Source organism: Saimiri boliviensis, chromosome 1 (genome assembly GCF_048565385.1).
Source record: "Saimiri boliviensis isolate mSaiBol1 chromosome 1, mSaiBol1.pri, whole genome shotgun sequence".
Classification (NCBI taxonomy): domain Eukaryota; kingdom Metazoa; phylum Chordata; class Mammalia; order Primates; family Cebidae; genus Saimiri; species Saimiri boliviensis.
The window spans coordinates 167,148,021-167,167,018 of NC_133449.1; the positions used below are offsets into that span (position 1 = coordinate 167,148,021).

The 18,998-nt window shown below is 38.9% G+C and overlaps 1 protein-coding gene across 1 annotated transcript in view; it reads left to right on the top strand.

Moving 5' to 3' along the window:
* The window catches only part of CTNNA1 (catenin alpha 1), a 183,073-nt gene that overhangs the window by 21,711 nt on the left and 142,364 nt on the right, over window positions 1-18,998 (top strand). The window contains exons 2-3 of the mRNA XM_039464507.2: window positions 7,796-7,902; window positions 9,051-9,246. Coding sequence (XP_039320441.1) covers window positions 7,798-7,902; window positions 9,051-9,246 — 301 coding nt within the window. The 5' untranslated portion in view covers window positions 7,796-7,797. The remainder of the gene's footprint in view (window positions 1-7,795; window positions 7,903-9,050; window positions 9,247-18,998) is intronic.

Sequence of the window (18,998 nt, forward strand, 5' to 3'; positions counted from 1 at the left end):
TTGTTTTCCTTCACTTGACCTCTCACTGCTTCTTGCTCTATTCCAGCCCCACTGGCCTTCTCTTTTTGTCAGTCCTGTGTTCCCTATGCCTGGAATGCTCTCTTCCCCCAGGTACTCACTTGACTGGTTCTTTCCTGACTTTTAGATTTCAGCTCAAATGTTGTCAAGACAGAAAGGCCTCTAAGGACCCTACCTAATTCCATTACCATTACGCTGCTTAATTATCTTCCTAGCTCTGATACTGTCTTCTCTGTTCAGTTATTTATGCCATTACTGCAATGAAGGCTTCATGAAGGCAGGGTTCTTTTTTTCCTTGTTGCACTCATATTTGTGAGTGAAGGCTAAATGGTTGGCTTAATATTGTTTTTTTTAAGGTTTACTTTTTGTCCTTTGCTTAGTGCTTTTTGTTTTAATCTGTGTGTCTCCTGATGCTTGTAGCACAGCAATTCCAACTGCTCTCATTGCCTTTGGTGCCCTCAATAAAATAAGAAAAGGAGCAAAATAAAAATGATGTAGGTGTTTTAGTAGTAGTATTATTTATTTATTTTTTATATTTTTATTTTTTAAATTTTTTTATTTGTTTTATTTTTTTTTTGAGACGGAGTTTCGCTCTTGTTACCCCAGGCTGGAGTGCAATGGCGCAATCTCGGCTCACCGCAACCTCCGCCTCCTGGGTTCAGGCAATTCTCCTGCCTCAGCCTCCTGAGTAGCTGGGATTACAGGCACACGCCACCATGCCCAGCTAATTTTTTGTATTTTTAGTAGAGACGGGGTTTCACCGTGTTGACCGGGATGGTCTCGATCTCTTGACCTCGTGATCCACCCGCCTCGGCCTCCCAAAGTGCTGGGATTACAGGCTGAGCCACCGCGCCCGGCCTATATTTTTATTTTTGAAACAGGGTCTCCCTCTATCACTGAGCTTGGAGTGTAGTGGCATGATCATGACCCGATGCAGCCTTGACCTCTCAAGTTCAAGTGATTCTCCCACCTTAGCCTCCTGAGTAGCTACCTGGGCCCACAGGTGTGTGCCACCATGCGCAGCTAATATATATATATGTTTTTCTTTTAAAAAATTTTTTTGTAGGGGTGAGGTCTCTCTGTTGCCCAGACTGATCTCAGCCTCCTGAGCTCAAGTGCCCACCTTGGCCTCCCAAAGTGTTAGGATTATAGGCCAGAGTGTGTCTTCATTAAGTGTTGCCTTGATTTTTTTTTGGCAGTTACCAGGCGATTTGAGAGTTGAGGTTCTGAATGCTGTGTTAACTCTGCTTAATGCAGATACAGCCTGGCATACCTGTGATGACACTAAGTAATCCACAGTCTTCTGTCTTGTGCAGTGTGACAGTTAACATTGCTTTGGGTACTTTTAATTTCTAAATTTCCTGATTTGCATTTAAATGAACCATCCTACCATTTCATCAAATTAACCTTGTTTAAAAAAAAAGAATTGGCATTGAGTAGCATGGTAAAGATAGTCTAAATCTGCCATAATATAATGATGAAAATTTAGGAGCCAGACACATTTTAAGGATGATGTGGCCATTCTGTTGTAAGTGAATGTTGAACGTCTTTGGAGAAGGTACATAATTCTTTACACAAATGAGGCAATTTGCCAATAATCAGCCCCCTTGGTTCTGTGATAGAACTACACTTTTATTTTCTCCTCTTTGCTTCTCCATTTCTCTTTCTGTTGTAAAGATTGCTAGCCAAATGATTGCATCTCTGCCCCTTTCTGAATTTATAGCAAACTTTTGTTCTATAGCTAGGATTGCCATTTATAAGGTAATGAAGACCAAATAACTACAGTTTAACTTTTATTTAGTTCCATTAAGCATGATTCCTCCTGGAAAAACCTAGGGTTGCTGTAATTCATTAAGGTTGGCTAGCTCTAGTAGGTTTTGTAATAGATCTTGCAAAGGAGTGCTCTGTAAGTTAATTGGAAGAGTAGGAACTGCCAAGAGTTTCAAAGTTATTTGTTTAGTTACTCTGAACAATACCATTAATTTTAGAGAACCAGAAGATATGACTAAAATTAAGTCAGGAGCCTTGTCTTGGGAGACTTGTAAATATTTGCAAATCATGTTGCATAAATTCAGCTGAATTAATACTGTCTGCCCTGCATAAAGCTCCTAGCCAGCAACTTAAGGGATATAAAGAAACATAAGCATAGTTATCATTTTTAAACTTAAAATATCACTCTGAAGACCATTTGCTAAACCTGAGAAAATTAATTAAGTTTAATAAAACAATTCAGTGGCTGTTGAGTGATAACATAAAAGAGCACCAGAATTTCAGGACTGGAAGGATTTGGAGTATAGAATTCAACCTCTCTCATTTTATAAATGATAAAACCAAGGATCCAGAAAGGTAAAGTGACTTACCCAAAAGTCAGAAAATAAGTGATAGAACTGATTCCAGAAGCTGATGTTTGAAGTAGAACACCACTTCTTTAGATTTTAAGCTGCCTTTATTTTTTGAAATCCTCTTAGAATTGGGATCACTAAAAACATGCCTTGGCTCTGTAGCATCATTGTGTGATATTCGGTGTCACTCTTGGCAGGAGCCTGCCTTCATGAAGCTTACACTGTAGTAATGGCATAAATAAGTAAATGAAGAGAGTACGAGCTAAAAGAAAATTAAGTAGGGTAATAAGAAATGGAATTAGTATGGTCCTTAGAGCACTTTTCTGTCATGTCACTATTTGAGCTGAAATCTGAACATTAGGAAAAAACCGGTCTTCTAGGGGAGGAGAGCATTTCCAGGCAGAGGGAACACAGATGAGGCAGTGTCTTTGAGGACTGACAAAGAGAAGTCCAATGTGGCTAGAACAGGGCAAGAAGTAAGTGATCAAGTGAAAGAAAAAACAAAAACAAGCTCCTTGGCACTTTTTATTAAAGGTGCTGTACAGGGCAGTCTGCTTCCATTATGGTTATTGAAAGTCTTGAAAATACACAGAGTTCTCAATTTTCAAGTGCAAGGGTATTTACGTTTCTTAATGTAAGTGAGTGGTTAGAGTCCTTTGCTTTAACTCCTTTAGGAGCGGGGTTAGGGAGGCCGAGTCTGGTGAATTTTTTTTTTATATGCAGAGTCTCACTCTGTTGCCCAGACTGGAGTGCAGTGGCAAGATCATGGCTTTGTTGCAGCCTCCACCTCCGGGGCTGGAGCAGTCCTCTGGCCTCAGCCTGCTGAATAGCTGGGACTATGGGTGCACAAGTTAACCTTGTTAAAAAGTTTTGTTTTGCCGGGCGCGGTGGCTCAAGCCTGTAATCCCAGCACTTTGGGAGGCCGAGGCGGGTGGATCACAAGGTCGAGAGATCGAGACCATCCTGGTCAACATGGTGAAGCCCCGTCTCTACTAAAAATACAAAAAAATTAGCTGGGCATGGTGGCACGTGCCTGTAATCCCAGCTACTCAGGAGGCTGAGGCAGGAGAATTGCCTGAGCCCAGGAGGCGGAGGTTGCGGTGAGCCGAGATCGCGCCATTGCACTCCAGCCTGGGTAACAAAAGCGAAACTCCGTCTCAAAAAAAAAAAAAAAAAAAAAAAAAAAAGGTTTTTTTTTTTTTTTTTTGAGACAGAGTTTTGTTCTTGTTGCCCAGGCTGGAATGCAATGGCACGATCTCAGTTCACTGCAATCTCTGCCTACCAGGTTCATGTGAGTCTCCTGCCTCAATAGCCCAAGTAGCTGGGATCATAGGCATGTACCACCACACCTGGCTAATTTTGTATTTGTAATAGAGACAGGGTTTTGCTATGTTGGCCAGGCTGGTTTTGAACTCCTGACCTCAGGTGATCTGCCTGCCTTGGCGTCCCAAAGTGCTGGGATTTCAGGCATGAGCTACTGTGCCTGGCCTGTTTTTTTTTTTTTTTTTTTTTTTTTTTTAATTATTTGTAGAGATGAGGTCTTGCTATGTTGCCCAGGCTGATCTCAAACTCTTGGGCTCAAGTGATTTTCCCATCATCGCTTCCCAAAGAGCTGGGATTACAGGCAGGAGCCACCACACCTTCCTTTTCCCCCCCCGCTAAAATTAAATAATTTATTTTTGCACAGTAAGACTTTTTGGAAGTTGTCACTAATGTTAAAGTTGGGAGATTCCATGTAAAAATCTTCATCCCTGGCCTCTCTTGAAAAGTCATGTATCTGGAAACCCTGGGTTCATGTAATAAAGATTGCCTGGAGCTGTTGAGCAGGTGGGTACAAGCTTTCTGATTTTGAAGTCCTGGCCCCTCCCAGTGGTCCCCATCCCCAGCCTGGAGAGACCAGGTGCCATCTGGAATTCGTTATTGTGCTGTTGTGCTTATTGTGCTGTTGTGCTTATTGTGCTGTTGTGCTTATTGTGCTGTTGTGCGTATTGTGCTGTTGTGCTACCTTTTTTAAGAAGGAGGTGAAAATATTTGTACTTCAAAGTATCAAAATTAGGAAAACAAAAGACCGAGAAAAAGTATTTTTTTAATACAAGAAAAAGTATTGTTTTGAGAAAGTGAAATAGTTATATGTTGTACATGTTTAATAATTAAACACAAATGTGACCACATATGGGCTCAGGCTTGCAGCTAGCTTCACTTGAATTTCCTCTTGGCTCCCTCCCTTTGCAACCCTGGAAGGTTCTATGCTTTATTTGTGTTAATGCAGTATCTCTGGAATGCTAGCATACGTAGGATCCATAGGGCAAACAGTTCCTTCTGAAATGTCTTATCTGTGACATTTGATGACATTTGCTTGAGCTGTCCGTCAGCCCTTTAGCAATCTAGAGCATTCCATTTCCTAAGGTTTACTGACTTGGGTTGATCAGTTGAGTAGACAAATAACCTTTAAAAACCAAAGTGTAGGCCTGACATTACATGAATGTAGAGAGCAAATTCACCCACCCTCAATAAAACAGATGACTGGGACACTGGCATTCTGTGTTACCACATTAGGCAAATGCAGATTCCTTTTGGCACCCCTATCTCTAGTGATTCTAGATTTGATGCTTGGATAATGACAATATAATGATGAAAATTCAGAAATTTAACATTGATACAATACTATTTAATTCAGTACCCATAGTCAAATTTTGTCAATGTCTCAATTTTTCCCCCCTTATCAATACAATTTCAGTCCATCACTGTTTAAGTCTCTTTAGCCTCCTTTAATCTGGAAATATTTCTTAATCTATTTTTGTTTCTTTTGGCTTTGACATTTTTCAAGACTACAGGCAGTTAATTTGTAGACTGTCTCACCCTTTGAATTTGATGTTTTTTCCAGACTACGTAAGATTATGCGATTTTTAGGTGAAATAACACAGAAGTGATGATGTATCCTTCTCAGTGCATCTTGTCAGGAGGTACATGATGTCGGTTTGTGCGCTTATTAGGGGATGTTAATTTTGATCCCTTAGTTAAGGTGGCATCCCAGGTTTCTAGACTGTAAAGTTAATATTTTCCTCATTTGTCATAAATAAATAATCTGTTGGGAGTTACTATGATACTAAGTCACACTTTACTGAGAAACTGAATGCTAATCTACTTGGCTAGCATTCTTTGATTCTTGCCTGACGCCATTAATGGTTCCTGAATGCCGATTTTTCTAAATACATGATTCTTTCTACATTTATTAGTTTGTTTCCTATTGTTTGGAAGAACTTTTTCTTTATTTATATTAGCATGGACTCATGCATTATTCAATGGATCATACTTTGTTTTATCTAATCTCCACAAAAGCTCTCTGAAGAAGACAATGGTTGGTAGTCTTCAGTGAGGGATCTAGTTCAAAGTTCTTTTTTTTTGAGATGGATTCTTGCTCTTTTGCCCAGGCTGGAGTGCAGTAGTGCGATCTCAGGTCATTGCAGCCTGTCTCCCAGGTTCGAGTGATTCTCCTGCCTCAGCCTCCCGAGGAGCTGCAATTACAGGTGCCCACCACCATGCCTGGCTAATTTTTGTATTTTTAGTAGAAATGGGGTTTCACTATGTTGGCCAGGGTGGTCTCAAATTCCTGACCTCAGGTGATCGATCTGTCTGCCTTGGCCTCCCAAAGTGCTGGGATTACAAGCATGAGCCACCATGCCCGGCCAGTTTTCACCCAATGGTTTTGACATTCATTGCTAATTCTTGCCTGGATCAGTTACCATAGTAGGGGTTGCAAATGGTCATTTTCTAATTCTATTCTAGATTTATGGTAAAGAAATTCCTTCCCCACACCCTTGCTTTTGTGGATCCCTGTGGTCTTAAGGATATTTCTTCAATTATTTGGTTATAGACAGTTACGATCATTGTTTTCTTTGATATTTGCCCTAAATTTGGCCAATGGGAGTCCTTGCTTCCTGTGTCTTTTTATATGATCTGTTAGTCTTGTCCCCTTTCCACACAATACCGTGCTTCAGACCTGGAGTCCTGGTTTCTATTAATGGGAAATGGTCCTTTTAAAAAATAAATTAAAAATAAATAAAAAAGAAATAGGGGTCTGTGTTGCCCAGGCTGTTCTCAAACTCCTGGGCTCAAGTGATCCTCCTGCCAAAGTGCTGGTATTATAGGCATGAACCAGCATGCAAATGATAGTTAATAGAAACAAAGACTTGGGCACTAACACTGTTTTATTATTATTATTATTATTTATTTCTTTTTTCTTTTTAGACAGAGTCTCACTCTGTCGTCCAGGCTGGAGTGTACTGGTGTGATCTTGGCTTACTGCAACCTCTGCCTCCAGGTTCAAGTGATTCTTGTGCCTTAGCCTCCTGAGTAGCTGGGATTACAGGCATGCGCCACCACACTGGGCTAATTTTTATATTTTTAGTAGAGACAGGGTTTCACGATGTTAGCCAGTCTGGTTGTTTTTGTTTTTTAATTTGACAACATTGTTTTAAAGAGTAGCATTGTATCCCAATGTGGTTGTTAACATAATTTATTGAACGATGTGTTGTTTGAAATTTAGGTAATTTATAATTTTTAATGATTATTTACAGTAATATTGTGAACATCATTGTATTCACGTTTTCACATGTTCCTTAACTTTAGAATAAAATTCTAGCACTAGATTTCCTGGATCATAAGAATGTACTTTCTAAAGCTTTTAAATGTCTATGAGCAGTTTGTTGCCTAGAAAGTTTATTTAGTACTGTCTTTTTTTTTCCCCCTTTAATAATTGAAGGCATTACTTTTAGAAGAATAGACTAACTTATTTTCGTGATGTTTTCTCCTTATTCTTAAAGCCGCTGTCTAATGGAAGTTTCCCTTGACACTGATACAGTGATATTTGAATAAGTATGACTTGAAATTTCTTCTGGCTATGAGTGATAACTAGCTGTGGGTGCAGAGGGCAGCCAACTTAAGCATTATGTTTTAATAGAGTAAGACAAGATGTTCTCTAAGAATCCATCAAAAAAGGAAGTGAGGCATGCCTTTTAGATACTACTATACCATAAATGTTCTGGAGTAGGAAGAATCATATTCTGTATTGGGTTTTGAAAGAATTTCTTTGAAAGTAGTTTTCATTTACTTTAGCTTTTCGTCTTGCTTCTAAAGGTGGGGCAGATAAAGTAGGAACTGAATTAGGAAGTCTTGGTGCTAGAGAAGCCCAAACGGAAACGTTCTGTGTGTTTGGGAATGCCCTCTTGTAGTACCCCTAGTATTCGTAAACCTGAAATTGTTAAATATTAAGAGATCGTAAGGTTTATTGGGTCCTCATATGCAGGCTAGTTAAAGTTTTTTCATCTGTAGCGAATGTAGCTTTCCTGATGCAAAAGTCCCAAAGCAGACGATTTGTTACATATTTCATGTTTGTGTTTGATGTTTGCCTGACCGACTTTTTCTTTCTTTTTTAGAAATGACTGCTGTTCACGCAGGCAACATAAACCTCAAGTGGGACCCCAAAAGTCTAGAGATCAGGACTCTGGCAGTTGAGAGACTGTTGGAGCCCCTTGTTACACAGGTAAGAATCTGAAAACACAAATATATTGTAATATGGTTCTATAGCATAGGCCTGGGTAACAACCTTAAGATAAGGTTATTTAGTTCAAAACCTTAATTTCCGTACTTGAGTCTAGGTGGCAGTTTTTAGATAATTTGAGTATTGATGCATGGGTTTATTTAACCCTTGAGAATGCTGCTGCTGCTGTTTTCTTCAGTCTTATTGCCAATAACTGGGGTCCATGTTATGTAGTGCAACTTTGCAAATGTTTGTGCTTTGCAGATACTTCACCTTTATTTAGAGGGGAAACCCAAGAAAGGTGGGATGTGGATCCTTGATTGTTAAGGTCTTTCACTCTGCTTGACACACCTTTCATTGTGGGGGATTAATTAGCAGGTAATTCAACTTGAGGGTTTAGGTTTGATATGTTCTGTTACAAATGTCACAATGTTAGGATAATTTATTAACTGTTAGCAACTAGCTGCGCCCCTTTAGTGTTTTGCCATAGTGTGTCTGTCTGTATGTGAGAGATTCAGAGAAAGAGAAAATGAGTCTTGTTTGGCAAATTTACACTATAACAAATTTTAATCATCTTTAACCTACAGATCATCTGGTTTTATGTTTATTAATGATGGTAATGTTCTAGGACATAAAGCATCATCACTGTAGGCTTCTATGGGCCCTTTATTAAGGGGCTTTACTAATTAATTGCTGAGATTTGTGTGAATAAACTGTGAAAAGACTTCAGAAGCAGATTATCTTAAAACATTTTGCAAGGTTTGAAAACAGTGGCAGTGTGATCTCCAGATAAAACTAAATTCATTGTTAACCTCTTTCTGGAACATATTGGTGACGTATAGTAGAGACATCTAATTTGTCTCTAATCATTTTTTATTTTGTAAAATCTAAAAACCTAATGATCATATTTGAGAAATTAAAAATATGTATATTATGTACATTGAGAAAGCTGAATTATTTTGAAAATTAAATATAGCATCATTGCTGTATATCTTAAATCTGGGGAATTGTATGTTAATGCTCAGTGGAATCTCATAAATGTGATGTCTTGTTTCTTTATGAATAACTTAATTTTGCTATCTTTAAAGATATTAGTCTGTCATTTTCATTTTAACTGACTCCAGTTTAATGTTAAAAAATGAAACTTTTAGGTTACAACCCTGGTAAACACCAATAGTAAGGGGCCCTCTAATAAGAAGAGAGGTCGTTCCAAGAAGGCCCATGTTTTGGCTGCATCTGTTGAACAAGCAACTGAGAATTTCTTGGACAAGGGGGATAAAATTGCAAAGGAGAGCCAGTTTCTCAAGGAGGAGCTTGTGGCTGCTGTAGAAGATGTTCGAAAACAAGGTAGGTCATTATTGCTTTTCATGTAAAGAGAGGCAGGCCTTTCTAGAGGATCGATCTTTGAAGAAGATTTTTACTTTGTGGTCAGTATTCTCATTCTCATGCTTGCCAATTGCTCAGTAACTTATTCAGTTATTGGAGATATATTAAGTTGGACTGACTAATATTTTAATCATGAGAGATGCTTGCAGAGTGACATCTGGAGAATCTGAATCTACTTTTCTTGGATATTTCAAGTAATAGTTAAGTCTTAGAAATGTTGTAACACAATTTGATAGGAAGCAAATGGGACGGAAGTTTACCTTTCATTCTGTGTGATAACTTCTTTTTAATTCATGCTGAAGAGATGGGTGTAATAACATGGAAAAATATCCACCTAAGTTGAAAATACTCTAGAAATTATCCTATTGTATCAGATTAGTATTTATTTGTTTATTTTTTTGAGACAGAGTCTTGCTGTCACCCAGGCTGCAGTGCAGTAGTGCAATCTTGGCTCACTGCAGTCTCCACCTCCCAGGTTGAAGCAATTCTCCTGCCTCAGCATCCCGAGTAGCTGGGATTACAGGCATATGCCACGATGCCTGGCTAGCTTTTTTGTATTTTTAGTAGAGACACTATTGGCCAGGCTGGTCTCGAACTCCTGACCTTGGGATCTTCCTGCCTCGGCCTCCCAAAGTGTTGGGATTACAGGCGTGAGCCACTGTGCCTGGCCCAGAATAGTATGTTAAATCAGCCATGCATATTTGCACTGGTTGGAGCTTGACATAAATAAACCTGGGCATAAAGGAATCACGTTTTGGGAAACTCAGAGTTGTTAAAAACTAAAATGGCAATCCACAGTTTACCAATAATTAATGCTAGGGAAATTGTCCTTATTATGTTACAAGTGTGAAAGGAAGACTTAAAATATGGAAGATAAACTTCTTGAAACCTGTAGTTTTTAGCTTTTATTTTTAGTAGAGATGGGGTTTCACCAGGTTGCTCAGGCTGGTCTTGAACTCCCAAACTCAAACAATTCGCCTGCCTCACCCTCCCAAAGTGTTGGAATTGCAGGCATGAGCCCCAGTGCCCGGCCTTGAAACCTGTAGTTTTGTGTTAGGTTTCTGTTCCAGTTGGAGAATTTCAACAAAGGTATAGGTTTTTTTAGGTTATTGGATAACAGCTAGGGTAAATCGAACCCTGCTGTGTACAGGTGCTTTACTAGCCTTTGGGAGAACTTTATAGATTTCTAGTGCCTGATAGTAGATAGCATAGTCCAGAGTCTTATGTCAAGTTCATCCCTGTGACAGCACCTAAAAATGGGCAGTGCCTTGATGGAGATGACGTCTTCAGTTGTTTTCTGAATTTGTGAACAAATAACCTTCAATGGTAAATATTTTTCAGTTTTCAGGCTGAAAATAAATATTTCTAATATTGCAAATGATGAAATTATTAGAATTCCATAGTGCTAATTAGGCAGGCATATTAGTTTCCTAGGGCTTCTATAATATTATTATAAGCTTGGTGACTTAGAATTCTAACAAAAATTTATTCTCTTAGTATTCTGAAGATCAGAAATTGAAATCAAGATGTTGGTAGGCTTGATTTCCTTGTTGGGACTTAGAAGGATATGTGCATGCCTCTTTCCTATATTCTGGCAGTTGCCAGCAATCCTTAGCATTCCTTGGCTTGTAGACACATCACTCTGGTCTCAGCCTTTGTTATCATATACTTTTCTTTTTTTCTGTTTCTGTGTCCAGATTTCTCTCTGCTTATAAGGTCATCAAGCATTGAATTAGAGCCCACCTTAATCCAGTATAACCTCATCTTGACTTGATATAATCTACAAAGACCCTGTTTACAAATAAAGTCACATTCACAGGTTCCACCTGAATTTTTGGGTGATGCCCAAAATCAAGCCTGCCAGCACCTTGATTTCAGATTTCTGATCTTGTAATTCAACCCATTATGTGGGTTTTGAATTAATTTATTTTAAAGTAGTTTAATGGTCCAGTTCAGGACAGTTTTTGAGCTTCCTGTTGAGGAAATTAGGCTGTCTCTTACTTAATTGTATTCTGCGGTACATTCTCCTCCCCAGCCCTGCTTGTCTCCAATAACAGAATTCACAGTTATATTAACAGATGAGTTTGGGTATTTGTTTGCTGGGTCTGGTGATTGATATTCCTTTTCTTTTTTTCCCCGAATTGGAGTCTTGGTCTGTCACCCAGGCTGGAATGCAGTAGTGCAATCTCAGTTTACCGCAACCTCCACCTCCTAAGTTCAGGCACTTCTGCCTCAGCTTCCTGAGTAGCTGGGATTACAGGCATATGTCAGTACACCCGGCTAATTTTTGTATTTTTAATAGAAACAGGGTTTGCCTTGTTGGCCAGGCCGGTCTCTAACTCTGACATTAAGAGATCTGCCCTCCTTGGCCTCCCAGAGTGCTGGGATTACAGGTGTGAGCCACCGTGCCTGGCCACATTTATTTTCAAAATGCATTTAATTGTTGTAGGTAATTTTAAATTTCACTCTGTATGTTTCTTATTTCAGAAGTTTCTCCGACGCAAATCTGTAGCAATCACACACATTCCTGCTTCTGAAAACCCTCACAATTTTGAATGCATATCTGAATTTCTCTTTTCTTACTATTTGTATTTATATGTGGTAATCTTTTATGTGGTTCTGAATCATAAGGACTTGTCTGTCCTAGTCCAGTTTTGCAATTACTGATTTTCATGATCTATCCACCATAATTTGCCGTCTCTTTGGGAAAAAAGAGCCAAAACCAAAATATAACTGCTTTCTGTCATCATTATTGCATCAGATATGAAAAGGTGAAATGCCTTACTTTCCCTCTTGACTTATTTTTTCTTTGGAGAATCTTTTTTTTGAGGCGGAGTTTCGCTCTTATTACCCAAGCTGGAGTGCAATGGCATGATCTTGGCTCACCGCAACTTCCGTCTCCTGGGTTCACGCAGTTCTCCTGCCTCAGCCTCCCAAGTAGCTAGGACTACAGGCATGTGCCACCATGCCCAGCTAATTTTTTTTTTTTTTTTTTTTTTTTTTTTTTTTTTTTTTTTTTTTTTAGTAGAGACAGGGTTTCACCATGTTGACCAGGATGGTCTTGATCTCTTGACCTCGTGATTCACCCGCCTCAGCCTCCTCAAAGTGCTGGGATTGTAGGCGTGAGCCACTGCGCCTGGCCCTTCTTTGGAGAATCTTCACAAATGGTGATAAAATCTTTTCTATCATAAATAGAACAAAATATGTATTATGAAAATAATGAAGCACAGATTCCTTAATCAACTGAGACTTATTGGCTGTGTTGTTGAAGCCGGTTACTCATCATTTGAAATCCTGTAGAGGTGTTAATAGGTCTGCAGATTCTTTTGACACCCCTTCCTTAGAAAAATAGAGCCTAACCCTTGAACATGGGTTGAACTTAGTGATTCCCACAATGAATAGAATATAGTAGAAGTGATACTATTTACGTTTGGAGCAAAGTTATAAAAATGGTGTCATGTCCACTTCACTTTTTCTCATGGATTATTCTCTCTGGGGGGAGCTGTCTGCTATGTCTTGAGTGCACTTAGGAGATCCTATGGAGAACTGTCAAGCATGTGAGTGAACCACTTAGCAAGCAGATCCTCCACCTTCAGTCAAGTTTCAGGTAACATCAGTCCTGACCAACCCCAAATCCCTGACCCATACAAAACTCTGGGAGTTAATAATTGTTTTTGGCCGGGCGCGGTGGCTCAAGCCTGTAATCCCAGCACTTTGGGAGGCCGAGGCTGGTGGATCACAAGGTCAAGAGATCGAGACCATCCTGGTCAACATGGTGAAACCCCGTCTCTACTAAAAATACAAAAAAGTAGCTGGGCATGGTGGCACATGCCTGTAATCCAAGCTACTCAGGAGGCTGAGGCAGGAGAATTGCCTGAACCCAGGAGGCAGAGGTTGCGGTGAGCCGAGATGGCGCCATTGCACTCCAGCCTGGGTAACAAGAGCGAAACTCCGTCTCAAAAAAAAAAAAAAAAAATAATAATAATAATAATAATAATTGTTTTAAGCTGCCACCTCTTAGAATAATTTATTAAGCAGCAAAAGAAAATTTATACAGACACTTTGCCCTGCCCTGCCTTCAGTGGTTCTGAGCATTTACATAAAACCTAACCTAACTGTTCTGAATTTTACTGATATATAAAAAAATGCCATCTACGGAAACACTTAACGTTTAAAGGATTTTTAAGATGTCTTTGTTCTGAACCAGTATTGACATTGTTTAGGATGGGGGTTGGCAAATTTTTTGTAGAGGGCCAGGTAATAAGTGTTTTTGATCTTTCTGATCATAAAGTCTCTGCTGAAACTGTTAATATTCAACTCTGTTGTTGTATTAGGAAGTAGCTAGAGACAAGATACAAAGAAATGTGCATGGGGCATGGCCGTGTTCTAATAAAACTTAGAAAAATTATGGGCTGTAGTTTCCTAACCCTGATCTAGGGTTTTCCTGGGCTGTTAAAGATACAAGCTTACTGTCTTCAAAAAAGTACTTATTTATATGTTTGTTTATTATACTTTGAGCCAAAAATTAGACCTTCTGTATCTTTGGGTTTGTACATCTCCAGTGCTTCCTTTGCAATCCTAATAACCAGAAATTTGAATGTACACAGTTTTTGATGTGTAACTTTCTTTTTGTGTTAGTCCCTGATTACGTGAGTAATGAATATGCACATTTGTGAGTATACTAAAATTTCACCATAATGCTATAAGTGAGGTTAAAAAAATTCACACTCATAAGAACTTAGAATCTTTTGACTTCAAGGCTAATGAAAGGGTCAGGTGAGCCATGTGTGATAAATGAGAGCCAGTCACCAGTTGCATGGCCTCCAAATCCCTGTGATCTAGGAGTTTCATTATACTACTAATCTGCTTGGTTTTTAAGTAGCTACCTTACATAGGCTGAGGTGTACATATGCCTCTTAGATGTGTTTTTTTCTTATTTTAGGATACTGTTTACCTCCCATGTCCCCCCCATCCTAATTAGGTCATTTTTACCTTTCTACTTTTTCTTCTTAGTGCTTATCATGGTGGCAATTTAATTGGTTGCCTTTTCCTCTCCACGCTTCAGCAGTGCATGTTCTGTACTGGTCTGGTGACAGTTCTCTTTGTACCTAAGATGATACCTGGTCCGAGATAGGCACACAAATGTTTGAGTAAGACAATGGATTATTCTCCAAGAAGTATAGTGAGAGAAAAGATTCTTTTCTCAAAATTTAAAGTGTGTTTTCCTGTCCAGTACCAATTGTAAATATGTGGGTTGGGGTGGAGAATCTTAAGTTTTTTTTTTTTTTTTTTTTTAAATTGAGATACATTGCCGGGCGCAGTGGCTTATGCCTGTGATCCTAGCACTTTGGGAGGCCGAGGTGGGCAGATCACCTGAGGTCAGGAGTTCAAGACCAGCCTGGCCATCATGGTGAAACCCCATCTTTAAAAAAAAAAAAAAAAATCGAGATATAATTTAATATACCATAAAAATCACCTCTTTAAAGTACATAATTCAGTGTTTTTTTTTTTTTTTTTTTTTTTTTTTTTTTTTTTTAAGACGGAGTCTTGCTCTGTTGCCTAGGCTGGTTTGCAGTGGCGCGATCTCGGCTTACTCCAACCTCCACCTCTTGGTTTCCAGCAATTCTCCTGCCTCAGCCTCCAGAGTAGCTGGGACTATAGGTGCCCGCCACCATGCCCAGCTAACTTTTGTATTTTTTAGTAGAGACAGGATTTCACTATATTGGCCAGGCTGGTCTTGAATGCCTGACCTCGTGATCCGCCTGCCTTGGCCTCCCAAAGTACTGGGATTACAGGCATGAGCCACCGCGCCTGGTGCATAATGCAGTGTTTCTTAGTGTATTCAGAGTTGTACAGCTATCACCATGATCTAATCCCAGAACATTTTTACCATCCCCTAAAAAAACCCTCGTACCCATTAACAGACACTCCCCCTACATGTACATTTTAACAGTAGATAAAGAATAGCAGCTGCCTTGTACATAAATATATTTTATGAATCTTTGAATAGGGCTCTGACCAGGAAAAGAAGGCTCTTAAGCTGGATAGGGGACTTTCAGGGGACAGAGATGAGAAGACCTAAATGAAGCTTTTTTGAAAATGAGGGGACATTATGAACAGAGGCCCATTAACGTTAAATTTGAAGTGGAGTGATGAGGAACAGCTTCTTACTAGAACAGTGTTTTATAATCCATTAGCCACAATTTATACTTGGATCTCAAAATTTTAATATAAAATTATATATATATTACATATAATATATTTTTTATTCCTATATACAGATTATTCAAGCTGTACCAAGGGAGATGGCATCTATGTCCTTAGCCTCACTACACAATTATTATGTTATATATAATATATATAATTTATATATTTATAAATTTATAATTATATATAATTTATATATTATATATATTATATATATAATCTATATACACACACATACATAGTTCATTGTGAATCTTGGCAAGGCAATTTTCATAAAAATAATGTATTTCATCCCTGACAAAAGGATGTTGTGCACAAGCTGTCAGGCTCTTGAGGCATGATATTCTCCCTGGCGGCTAACTAGAGTCAGATTAAAGGAGGTGAAAATTGGTCTCCTGTCCAGTTGACAGCTTCAGACTGATGTACCCAGATCTGCTATAGGCATCCTGGAAGATAGACATTAAAAGACAGATGTGATTAGGACAAAGCAACTATCAGTGACTGTTTTAAGTAGAGTTTGAGAGGTAGACAGGAGGCAGAATAGAATCTGGGTTTGCTGGGTTCATGATGTGAAGACTTAAAACATAGCTTTGAAGAGCATTGCGTGGGTGTGTGTAAGAGAGATTGCATTTTAATTTGTCTGATCTCGTAGTGTGGTTTTAATCGGGTTGAGATCATGAGCTTGATCTCACATATGGGCTCTTTAATTTTTCACAGGAGAAAGATGACAAACAAGTGTTCCTAGTTTGGAATGTTCAGTATGAGTTTCAAAAAGTGTTAATGATGCTCTGGGAGAGTGGTCGCTGGGAAACATTGAACATTTTGAAAAATATTAAAGTGAAGTTAATTAGATTTTCAGATTAGTATAATAACTATTAAAAACTAGTAAGAAATCAGCTGATTTTTTTTCTCATAGTCTTCCTTTGAGTTCTGGCTTCTCATTTGTTATCTTGCCTTTTCCCCTTGTTGTCTTGGTAGAATTTTTTTTTTTTTAATTTATTTTTTATTTTATTTTATTTTTTTAATCACATTTTAGGTTTTGGGGTACATGTGAAGAACATGCAAGATTGTTGCATAGGTACACACATGACAGTGTGATTTGCCTTGGTAGAATTTTCATCCTGTTTTCTCTTCTTTCTTTTTTGGATGTCTCTTTCCATGTGATCCCATTGCAGCTTGGTCTGTTGTTAGTAGTGCTCCCACTCCAATTCCTACCTTTCAGATGTTCCCGAGGGCTGTCATTAATTTAAAAATTGTTATTGACCCCATTCCTTCAGTTTCACCATTTATGCATTTTCTCTTGCTCTTCGTTTAACTTGAGCAGGAAAAGCAAAATAAAAATTCTGAAAAATCGTTGGCTGGTTGTCATCTGGGAATTTTATGTCTTAAAGTTGTCTGTCTGACTTAAACTATAAGTCTTTAGGGCGGAGGCTGTATTTTCTTTGACTTGGGATGTGTCAAGGATGCTGTCTGCTTCTGGATCACTTGTGTGAGCATATGCTGCTTTGCAGAGACTTGCGTTCTGCTGCAGCTAGCTTGGAAGTGAGGAAGAGTGAAGTTACTAAATTCTAATGTCATTTTGAGGTGGTTCTTTTTTTTCCCTTTTATTAAAAAGTCTGTCTTGTTAAGCTCACAAAAATAAATAACACTAAGCAGGATAATAATACTTATGAGTTACAGTGGGTAATATTACTGCCTTAATATATTTATACAGTGTAGCTGAGAAAGTTATTTTAGGTATTAAAATTTTGGCTTTGGCATGACTTCAACCATGATGTTGCAGTAACATGATTTCTACTAGTTAATTTCTTAAGAAAGTGATTCCAAGTTGAAATGCATGTTATGCATTTATTTGAATGTGTAATCAGGAAGTAAGTGCCTCTCTTTGGAGTGTTTCTGAATAGCAGCAGGGCACACTTGAATTAGTAAGGAAAATGAGAACATGAATATGTGTGTTACTTTATTTTAACTTCTTTCTTTTTTTTTAATCCATTCTGTCTGTCAACTGGAAAAGGAAATTTCAAAGCTTCTTTCCTTACCCTCAGAGGATGGGGAAGTGGGGTAAGTTGAGAGGTTTTCTAGGCTTCCTCTGATTCAGATGGGCTTATATAAATAACTTGTTATTAAATGTTTATTTCCTGGATTGACTTTTTTTTTTTTTTTTTTTTTTTGGGGAGATGGAGTGTCACTCTGTCGGCCAGGCTAGAGTGCAGTGGCACAATCTCGGCTCAATGCAACCTCTGCCTCCTGGGGTCAAGCGATTCTCCTGCCTTAGCTTCCTGAGTATCTGGGATTATAGGCACGCACCACACTCGGCTATTTTTGTATTTTCAGTAGAGGCAGGGTTTCGACATTTTGGCCAGGCTGGTCTCAAACTCCTAATCTCAGGTGATCCACCTGCCTTGGCCTCCCAAAATGCTGGGATTACAGGTGTGAGCCACCTCACCAGGCCTATTTCCTGGGTTGAGATACAGGGTTGTGTGGATTAAAAAACAAACAAAAACGAACTGTATCCCAGAAAGTTCTCTTAAGGCATCTGTCAGGGTTTCTGACAGATAAATGAATTATTATCAGTTTATCTGTACTTACAGGGGTATCATCTAGGGGTTCGTTTTTGTCAAATATTCCTCCTTGATAAATGAAAGGCTTAAGATTGAGAAGATTAAAGTGTTTTATTCGGGTTCATCTTCATGTCATAGGGCATGTGGATTATGCCAAATACGTACTACCATTTGGTTCCTTCTTGTAAGGGCTGTTATGAGGTCTGTTATTCTTTGCTGCTGTATTGCTAGTTTGTCTTCATTGACAAGTATGGAAAATATCTTATTAATCAGATCATAAAAAATGAATTAAAATTTCGCTGGGAGGGGAAGGTGGGACATGGGGATGGGATGGGGTAGGAAACATGTATTAACTTTGTATTATCTTGAAGTGAAGAGATAATTTTGTGAAGTCTTGGTCCTATTATTTTTATTATTTTGTAAAATGAAAGCTGTGGAATAACAGATGAAAATAGTTATCAGGTGGGGTGTGGTAGCCCATGCCTGTAATCCGAGCACTTGGGGAGGCTGAGGCAGGTGGATCCCCTGAGGTCAGGAGTTCAAGACCAGCCTGACCAACATGGTGAAACCCTGTGTCTACTGAAAATATAAAATATATTAGCCAGGTATGGTGGCATGTGCCTATAGTCCTAGCTACTCAAGAGGCTGAGGCAGAAGAATCACTTAAACCTGGGAGGTGGAGGTTGCCGTGAGCCAAGATTGTGCCACTGCACTTCACTCTGGGTGAAGAAGTGATACTCTGTCTCAAAACAAAAACAAAAACAAAAACAAAAAAACTACCATTTTTTTGATGAGATCTATTAATCCGATGTATTTAAGAGAATTTGGGGCCGGGCACAGTGGCTCACGCCTGTAATCCCAGCACTTTGGAACGCCGAGGCAGGTGGATCACCAGGTCAGGAGATCAAGACCACCCTGGCCAGCATGGTGAAACCACCCCCCTCC